General features: G+C 43.0%; 1 protein-coding gene across 4 annotated transcripts in view; it reads right to left on the reverse strand.

The window, feature by feature from the left end:
* The window catches only part of LOC129638938 (fibrous sheath-interacting protein 2-like), a 73534-nt gene extending 63694 nt beyond the window's left edge, over positions 1 to 9840 (reverse strand). For 3 of the 4 annotated variants that reach the window (XM_055563700.1, XM_055563697.1, XM_055563698.1), the window contains exons 1-6: positions 8913 to 9840; positions 8410 to 8535; positions 6437 to 6598; positions 5651 to 5740; positions 5308 to 5447; positions 4091 to 4232 (exon numbers count right to left, since the gene is read on the reverse strand). In XM_055563700.1, the coding sequence (XP_055419675.1) occupies positions 4091 to 4232; positions 5308 to 5447; positions 5651 to 5740; positions 6437 to 6598; positions 8410 to 8535; positions 8913 to 9011 (759 nt within the window). In that variant the 5' untranslated portion in view covers positions 9012 to 9840. The remainder of the gene's footprint in view (positions 1 to 4090; positions 4233 to 5307; positions 5448 to 5650; positions 5741 to 6436; positions 6599 to 8409; positions 8536 to 8912) is intronic. The other variant, XM_055563699.1, reaches the window with a different exon arrangement.
* Between the last annotated feature and the right edge of the window lie 305 nt (positions 9841 to 10145).

Consider the following 10145-nt stretch of genomic DNA (forward strand, 5'->3'; position numbering starts at 1 on the left):
GTAGATCTAAAAAGATGCTGGAAAGGTGATCTTCTCTTATAGATTTGAGGAATTATTATATGTAATATGTTGCCCTTAAATGTATTCTGACAGAGAGCCTGAACAAATAGCCTTGTCTGGGCATTGCGGGAGGAGCTACCCCACGCCCCCATGCCCGAGGCCAGGGGCGGCGAGGAGAGGAGTTACCCTGCGTCCAAGGTCAGAGGCGGCAGCCAAGAGGAGATACCCCATGCCCCAAGCCCAAGGCCAGGGGCGACGGGCGGGAGGAGGCCAGGGGCGATGGGCGGGAGGAGCCACCCCACGCCCCTAAGCCCGAGGCCAGGGGCGGTGGCCGGGAGGACCAACCCCACGTCCAAGGAGACTTGGCTGCGCGGGCGCAAGAGGGCCTAGAGGAGCTATCCCACATTGAAGGTCAGGAAGGTCGGCGGTGAGGAGATACCCCTCGTCCAAGTTAAGGAGCAATGGCTATGCTTTGCTGGAGCAGCCGTAAAGAGATACCCCACGCCCAAGGTAAGAGAAACCCAAGTAAGAAGGTAGGTGTTGCAAGAGGGCATCAGAGGACAAACACACTGAAACCATACTCACAGAAAACTAGTCAATCTAATCACACTAGGACCACAGCCTTGTCTAACTCAATGAAACTAAGCCATGCCCGTGGGGCAACCCAAGACGGGCAGGTCATGGTGGAGAGATTTGACAGAATGTGGTCCACTGGAGAAGGGAATGGCAAACCACTTCAGTATTCTTGCCTTGAGAACCCCATGAACAGTATGAAAAGGCAAAATAATAGGATACTGAAAGAGAAACTCCCCAGGTCAGTAGGTGCCCAATATGCTACTGGAGATCAGTGGAGAAATAACTCCAGACAGAATGAAGGGATGGAGCAAAAGCAAAAACAATACCCAGCTGTGGATGTGACTGGTGATAGAAGCAAGGTCCGATGCTGTAATGAGGAATATTGCATAGGAACCTGGAATGTCAGGTCCATGAATCAAGGCAAATTGGAAGTGGTCAAACAAGAGATGGCAAGAGTGAATGTCGATATTCTAGGAATCAGCAAACTGAAATGGACTGGAATGGGTGAATTTAACTCAGATGACCATTATAGCTACTACTGCGGGCAGGAATCCCTCAGAAGAAATGGAGTGGCCATCATGGTCAACAAAAGAGTCTGAAATGCAGTACTTGGATGCAATCTCAAAAACGACAGAATTATCTCTATTCGTTTCCAAGGCAAACCATTCAGTATCACAGTAATCCAAGTCTATGCCCCAACCAGTAACGCTGAAGAAGCTGAAGTTGAATGGTTCTATGAAGACCTACAAGACCTTTTAGAGCTAACACCCAAAAAAGATGTCCTTTTCATTATAGGGGACTGGAATGCAAAAGTAGGAAGTCAAGAAAAACCTGGAGTAACAGGCAAATTTGGCCTTGGAATACGGAATGAAGCAGGTCAAAGACTAACAGAGTTTTGCCAAGAAAATGTGCTGGTCATAACAAACACCCTCTTCCAACAACACAAGAGAAGACTCTACACATGGACATCACCAGATGGTCAACACCGAAACCAGATTGATTATATTCTTTGCAGCCAAAGATGGAGAAGCTCTATACAGTCAGCAAAAACAAGACCAGGAGCTGACTGTGGCTCAGACCATGAACTCCTTGTTGCCAAATTCAGACTTAAATTGAAGAAAGTAGGGAAAACCACTAGACCATTCAGGTATGACCTAAATCAAATCCCTTATGAGTATACAGTGGAAGTGAGAAATAGATTTAAGGGCCTAGATCTGATAGATAGAGTGCCTGATGAACTATGGAGTGAGGTTGGTGACATTGTACAGGAGACAGGGATCAAGACTATCCCCATGGAAAAGAAATGCAAAAAAGCAAAATGGCTGTCTGGGGAGGCCTTACAAATACCTGTGAAAAGAAGAGAAGCGAAAAGCAAAGGAGAAAAGGAAAGATATAAACATCTGAATGCAGAGTTCCAAAGAATAGCAAGAAGAGATAAGAAAGCCTTCTTCAGCGATCAATGCAAAGAAATAGAGGAAAACAACAGAATGGGAAAGACTAGGGATCTCTTCAAGAAAATCAGAGATACCAAAGGAACATTTCATGCAAAGATGAGCTCGATAAAGGACAGAAATGGTATGGACCTAACAGAAGCAGAAGATATTAAGAAGAGATGGCAAGAATACACAGAAGAACTGTACAAAAAAGATCTTCATGACCCAGATAATCACGATGGTGTGATCACTGACCTAGAGCCAGACATCCTGGAATGTGAAGTCAGGTGGGCCTCAGAGAGCATCACTTTGAACAAAGCTAGTGGAGGTGATGGAATTCCAGTTGAGCTATTCCAAATCCTGAAAGATGATGCTGTGGAAGTGCTGCGCTCAATATGCCAGCAAATTTGGAAAACTCAGCAGTGGCCACAGGACTGGAAAAGGTCAGTTTTCATTCCAATCCCAAAGAAAGGCAATGCCAAAGAATGCTCAAACTACCGCACAATTGCACTCATCTCACATGCTAGTAAAGTAATGCTCAAAATTCTCCAAGCCAGGCTTCAGCAATATGTGAACCGTGAACTTCCTGATGTTCAAGCTGGTTTTAGAAAAGGCAGAGGAACCAGAGATCAAATTGCCAGCATCCGCTGGATCATGGAAAAAGCAAGAGAGTTCCAGAAAAACATCTATTTCTGCTTTATTGACTATGCCAAAGCCTTTGACTGTGTGGATCACAATAAACTGTGGAAAATTCTTCAAGAGATGGGAATACCAGACCACCTGATCTGCCTCTTGAGAAATTTGTATGCAGGTCAGGAAGCAACAGTTAGAACTGGACATGGAACAACAGACTGGTTCCAAATAGGAAAAGGAGTTCGTCAAGGCTGTATATTGTCACCCTGTTTATTTAACTTATATGCAGAGTACATCATGAGAAACGCTGGACTGGAAGAAACACAAACTGGAATCAAGATTGCCGGGAGAAATATCAATAACCTCCGATATGCAGATGACACCACCCTTAGGGCAGAAAGTGAAGAGGAACTAAAAAGCCTCTTGATGACAGTGAAAGTGGAGAGGGAAAAAGTTGGCTTAAAGCTCAACATTCAGAAAACAAAGATCATGGCATCCGGTCCCACCACTTCATGGGAAATAGATGGGGAAACAGTGGAAACAGTGTCAGACTTTATTTTTCTGGGCTCCAAAATCACTACAGATGGTGACTGCAGCCATGAAATTAAAAGACGCTTACTCCTTGGAAGGAAAGTTATGACCAACCTAGATAGCATATTCAAAAGCAGAGACATTACTTTGCCAACAAAGGTTCGTCTAGTCAAGCCTATGGTTTCTCCTGTGGTCATGTATGGATGTGAGAGTTGGACTGTGAAGAAGGCTGAGCGCCCAAGAATTGATTCTTTTGAACTGTGGTGTTGGAGAAGACTCTTGAGAGTCCCTTGGACTGCAAGGAGATCCAAGCAGTCCATTCTGAAGGAGATCAGCCCTGGGATTTCTTTGGAAGGAATGATGCTAAAGCTGAAACTCCAGTACTTTGGCCACCTGATGCGAAGAGTTGACTCATTGGAAAATATTCTGATGCTGGGAGGGATTGGGGGCAGGAGGAGAAGGGGATGACAGAGGATGAGATGGCTGGATGGCATCACTGACTCGATAGACGTGAGTCTGGGTTAACTCAGGGAGTTGGTGATGGACAGGGAGGCCTGGCGTGCTGTGATTCATGGGGTTGCAAAGAGTCGGACACGACTGAGGGACTGATCTGATCTGATCTGATTTTTCACTAGTTAAATTCTAAAACTTTAAGAGCAGATGAAGTGTGTCTATCCTATGATGGGTATGTAATTTGTGGTATCAGTCTCACTATGTTAAGTAAAAGCTTGTCTGTTATAATGGTGATACAAGATTAATAGCATTTATCATTTTAAAATAATGAATTTTTTAAGCAGTGGTTTATTTCTTAGACCTGAAATAACTTCAGGTAATATGGTGGGACTGCTAAAAATGTTTATGAATAAAATAATCACACATAATTTCCCCATCAATATTTATAATTTGGTGTTTCTCACTTCTTCAATTTGTCTCCAGAGACTAAGTTTTCTTCTAACGTGGTCCCGATGTCGTCTTTCTTCTTCCTTTATCCGGAGTACGTTCTGCTTTTCTGCCGTGTGTTCAAGCTTGTTTAATTCCAAGCTAGTCATATCTAAATTTCTAAGTAAAAGTGAAAATTTAAGGGAAGATGAACTGGGTGTTTCCCTTATGCTGGTATTATCTACTCTGATATTCCCAAACCACCTTCTGGGTTGCTTTTTATTTCTTAAACTACAGGAATGTAGAGTTCTTTAAGCTAACCTGATCCACCAACTCACCATGATGTACTCATCAGACTGTTACTGTGGTTGGGACAATGGCAAAATGTAGAACAGACTGATTTAAAGCATTTTATACAGAGATTAGTCATAATTCAGGAGCTCTGTAACATGAGTTTCCAAAGACGGCTGAAGTCAACTTAAGGACTGACTTCAAAAAACAAGTATATTTGAATTTTCCTTAAAAAATAAGTGGCTATTGGCCTCTCTGTCATTGTCAAGTCCTTGAACAATCTCTCATGTGTAGACAGGCCTGAAGACTGCCAGTCTGCCACTTTGGTGAATCAGTATATATTCTGGCATATCATGACATGAATCCATAGAATATAAGAGGTAGGTGATGGGGAACTGGCCCTCACCCCTGATAAAGGAAAAAGAGAAGGAACTATAACTCATCCATTTGCCTCCTGGGGCATGGGCTCAGCTGCTGAATCATAAGATTGAATGTGTGTGAGTAATAGCTAAATGAACATACACGGTTGGTTGGGGGGTAACACCTGTTTATATTAACATCAGATGAAGTTATAGCAACTCTCCCTGCTTTATCCGGCAGTAATTTCCTTAAACTTAAGTTTGAAATGTGCTAATGACACCTTTCCCTCTACTACTATGAACTTGGGTTTCCCAAGCTCAGGGAGCTGTACTTCGGAATTGTTCTTCAAATATCAGTTTGTCTTACCTCTTGGGTTCCTCATGACTCCATTTTCTCAGGAAGAAACTCTTTCCTAGCTATGGTATCAAAGTTTCCAATCCCTGCTATCTCTTAATCTCCTTTCTTTTCAGTCCACATTGAAGACTATAGGAAGTTAAATTGTCTAATACTTTTTAAATTCTGCTTTCAATTATTTCTAGTACTTTTACAGTTTTCTGGAGTCCACAATACGTCCACAAAAAATATGCATTAACTTTGGTCATACCTTTGCTTTATCAACAGCTCTTGGTCTGGAGTTGTTTGTTTATTTTCTTGTAACAGCCAACCTTGGAACTGTGTACTGCCATGACTGTCACAGGCTGTCTTGGTTTTATACAATTTATTTACTTGTTTTTCAATCATTTCCTGGGAGGGAAAAAAAGAATTGCAGTGTTTATATTGGCCAGAAATAACCTCGTCCTTTGATATGACTTCTCATGTTTTGGGCTTGGTAAACGTCCTGTAGTTTACAAATGGTTAATTAACCTGCATTTAAGTCTTTCTTCCACAACCTACATAAAAACTTTCTTACAGGCCTCAAATAAAACAAATTCAAGTATTTAACTTACTTGTTCCCTTACATAGTTTCTTTCAGAGTCTAATTTCAAACTGGTGAGATACTGCCTGTACTTATTCAATTCCTTCAAGGTGCATACAACCTATAAAAACAAATATATAAATAGAAAGTTGTAACAATCATGAAACTTTCCAGAGAAAAGAGTCATAAGAACGTTCATTTTAGAAACAATTTTGGGATCAAGGCTAGTGATAGCACATTTTGGCAATAGTTTAGAAGGCAATATCTCTCTACAGTGGCTGTATCACCAGGAAATGTCTACCTAAATAATATTATTTCAATAATATGGTTCACACAAAATAAATGTTATTAAAGTTCAGTATAATAAGGATGTTTAACTTTCAGAAGAATTTATTCTATCAAGCTGTATTCTGTTAGGTTTCCATTTTGTCTCTAGTCTTCTCAAAGGGTATTGGAAGTATCCCTTGATGGGTATACAGTGCCATTAATACTTTTAGAGCCAAAGGAAAGGCACTAATAATACAGCTGAGAGACAATGCATAAATAAATGTGTATGCATATGTCTTTACATATTCAAATCATTTGGCGTTTACCTTTTGCTTTTATCAAAGAAAAATGATCAAGTGGGAACAATTTTATTTAGAAACAGCCACCTGATTTCTCTTTACTCAAATATTGAGTAATTCATTGAGTTTTCTGTCAGGTATTCTTTATTGCTCAATTGAAAGTTGACACAGGTTCCCAGTGAAGTACAGAAGCAAGCTTACATCAAGACCATGGGTTTATGCTGGTTAACTGGAAGCAAACTTCAACCCACCTTATTATTGCTGGTGATATAGCCGCCTTTCTTTAATCTCCTCAAGATATCTTTTCGCCTATAGTATGATTTTAAATGTGGATCGTGCAGGCTTTTATAGCCAGTTTCCAGCAGCCGACAGTAAGGATCAGACAGGTTAAAGTCATAAGAAGGTTTATAAAGCTGCAAACACATAGATTGAAAAGTGTTACATATGTAAAATGAATGAAATCACACTTTTAAACCTCAATTTGTTAAGGTGATTAGGCTGTTCATTGAAAATAAAACATGCAAGAAGAATCTGAAGTGAGAGAATACTGACAATGGGCTGATCTGAAAAGAAGACAGTAGAATACTGTAAGTTTCCTTCCACTTGCATTTAAATCAATATAAAAGACCTTTAAATTCCATTTCCATGGTATTCTGCTAAAGTGATTGTAGTTCACAAAGCAGCAAGGTCAGGTGAAGAAGCATGGCCTAAGAAATTGGGAGACTGTGGTTCTAGTCTAAACTCTGCTACCATCTACCTGTCATAGCTTCACCTTACAAGGTGGTCAAGGGTGCTGCTGCTGCTGCTAAGTCGCTTCAGTCATGTCCGATTCTGTGCGACCCCATAGACGGCAGCCCACCAGGCTCCCCCGTCCCTGGGATTTTCCAGGCAAGAACACTGGAGTGGCTTGCCATTTCCTTCTCCAGTGCATGAAAGTGAAAAGTGAAAGGGAAGTCGCTCAGTCGTGTCCAACTCTTAGCGACCCCATGGACTGCAGCCTTCTAGTCTCCTCTGTCCATGGGATTTTCCAGGCAAGAGTACTGGAGTGGGGTGCCATTGCCTTCTCCAAGTCAAGGGTAGAGTTTAAAAAAAAAAAAAAAAACAACTAAATGTGCAAAATATAGTGTTACTTCCTTGAGGAGATATTGCTAAAAGATAAAGAAGGATCCCACTGAGTTAGTGGTTAGGGTAGTTGAATATAGTACCTGATCATAATTAAATACATGTGTTTGGGGGGAATCAATATAATAAAGTGTAGAGCGATCAGTGTAAGTATGGGGGAAAAAATCAGGAAATAAGTAGCTAACAAGTGAATAAAAGAGTAACACAATGTAAATATGGGAAATAGAAGATAGTGGAACAAGAAACCAATGAAGAGGGCTACATTTACAAACTCAAAAGGAGTGTTATCACTTTTTAGTCAAATAGGCTTTGAGTGTGTTTTAGGAATGATAATTAGTGGGAAGGGGTAGAATGTATTGGTTTTGAAAAGAGAAATTATATTGCTTTCCAGCAATAAAACTTAAAAAAATCATATATATTTGACAAGTATCAGAAATACCAGGGAGCCCCCTATGCATCCTTGATGACACCCTAGAGAGGAGAATGGTAAGGAAATAAGTAAAATCAGGAAATAAGTAGAAATAATGTGATGAAAGCACACACTCAGAGTTCCAAACCTCCTTCAGGCTTGGCCTAAAGCTAAGGACAGGGTGGGGAGTGTTAGGCAGAGGACTTAAACAGTGTGTGCAGCACTCTGAACCAGAAAAACAGTACTTTGGTGCTGAGTGAGAGAATGCAGATCAAGGGCAATGTAAATTCTAAGGAAAGATGAAACCGTTGGGGTTTGGCTTCATATAGTAGCTCTTGAAAGATGGCTCAAATTGAAGATCAGGAAGGAGAGGAGAGCATGCCAGGTTTCAGGACCCAGATGGACAAAGGCACAGAAGTAGAAATTATCATACCATGTGTGGACAGGGAGAAAAGACCCCGACCTTTCAGAGCTGAGGTCTGGGTCAGAGATAAGGCTGAATTGGGTGGCGGAGGCCTATCACGAAGCCTTCTATCATTAAGTTCAGACACGGAATACTTCAACTCATTTTAACTTCACTTGGTGTGTGAAACTGAAGTTGACTCAAAGCAAAATAATAGCAGTGTTTCAAGTTTAATAGCAAGCAGAAAACAGTCAAGAAAATCACTTAAGCACCATTAAAAGTTAGTTTACCTTTTCACTTAAATTTGTAGTATAGAAAACATTATTACTTCCAGGAACAACTGGAAGCTTGACCCCCAGAGGAAGATCCAACAGATTAGTGGCTCCGATCTCTGGGATGGGGTCTTTTTGTGAGCCCTGTCAGATATAAGTAGAAACCTTATTTTTGTTTCTAGTACTATTATTTTAGTTTAGACTAATCTACTTAAACTAATACCTCCAAATAAACCAAAGACACACACTCAGGGTTGAAAGAAACCGCCCTGTTGATAACCTGAAGGCCTCCCAGTTTACCCCTGTTACCAACCCAATCTCTGAGCTCCATTCAAAGCTAATCTCGACCAGAGGGAGCTCTAGTCACTGCAGAGGGTCTGGGAGCCAGAAACCCAGCTTCAAGGACCCACACGCCTCTGCTGAGTCCTCCCCCATAGTTTTTCGTCTGCCCGCCCTCCTTCCCTCCCAAGACCCAGCCCTGGAGCCAGAAAGAGGAGGATGACCGACTGGCCCCCACTCACGGAGCCACACTGCTCCCTGTTGGCAGTTCGGCTTCTGGCGGCCGCCTTAGAGGCAGCGGCCTGAGCAGCCTTGTAGCAGTTATTGAGGTACCGGTCCATGGCCACCCATCAGCCCCCAGGGGGCCGGGGCCTGGGGGTGCCACAAGCCGTCTCGGTTTCTTCTCTTCGCGCACACCTTTCCCTCTCTACGCCCGCAGCTAGCCTGGGCAACCCAGACAGTGGTCACGAGGGTAACGGCTCCTCCAGGCCACGCCCCTCACAGTGCTGGGTTCCAGGCTGCCGCGCTGACGTCCTAAAAGGGCGCCTCCCCAAAGCGTGTCGCCCTCAAGTGAGGGGATGGGGCGTTGTGACCTCACTAGCTGCCACCCGGGGCCTCCGGCGCATGCGCAGAGCCCAAGCCTCAAGGGCCAAGCGAGATGGGGAAGTGGTCCAAAAGACTTGGTGTAGGAGGACCACAGTTGACATTACCTTTCAACCTGAAACCAATAGCCCTAATTTAAATTAAGCCAGAAATGTATCAGTGTTTGTCAGTGTATTGTTCTTGTTTATTCCTTAAATCGTGTCCGACTCTTTTGAGCCCACCAGGCTCCTCTGTCCGTCGGATTTCCCAGGCAGGAATACTGGCGTGGGTTGCCACTTCCTTCTCCAGGGGATCTTCCCGACTCAGGGATCGAACTCACATCTCCTGCATTGGCAGGCGGATTCTTTACCACTGAGCCACTAGGAAAGCCCTTGTCTCTGGATAGCTGCCTGTAATTCTTCTAATTCTTCCCGACGCCCAAAGAGCTATGATTCTGTTCAACACATGTGCCTCTGAGTAATTGTATAGTTTGCACTAAGACCAGAGGACTGGCTTTATACATCTGCCCACTTTATCGATCCCGTGACCGACCACGTCCACTAGGCATATCCTTCCCCTAGTCTCATTTAGAACATACTGGTTTTTCCAGGACTCAATGCTTTCTTTCCTGTCTTGGGCTCTTCATCTCTCTATGCTCCTTGTCCTTCCTTTCTCATTCTTCTATTTCTATCTTATAGTTTCTACCTTATCAGCACTTCCCAGGTGGCGCTAGTGGTCAAGAACCCACCTGCCAATACAGGATACATACCCCAGGCGGCGCTAGTGGTATAGAACCCACCTGCCAATACAGGATACATACCCCAGGTGGTGCTAGTGGTAAAGAACCCACCTGCCAATATAGGAGACAGGAGGTGTGGGTTCGATCCTGGGTG

This window comes from Bubalus kerabau, chromosome X, assembly GCF_029407905.1.
Source record: "Bubalus kerabau isolate K-KA32 ecotype Philippines breed swamp buffalo chromosome X, PCC_UOA_SB_1v2, whole genome shotgun sequence".
Classification (NCBI taxonomy): Eukaryota; Metazoa; Chordata; class Mammalia; order Artiodactyla; family Bovidae; genus Bubalus; species Bubalus kerabau.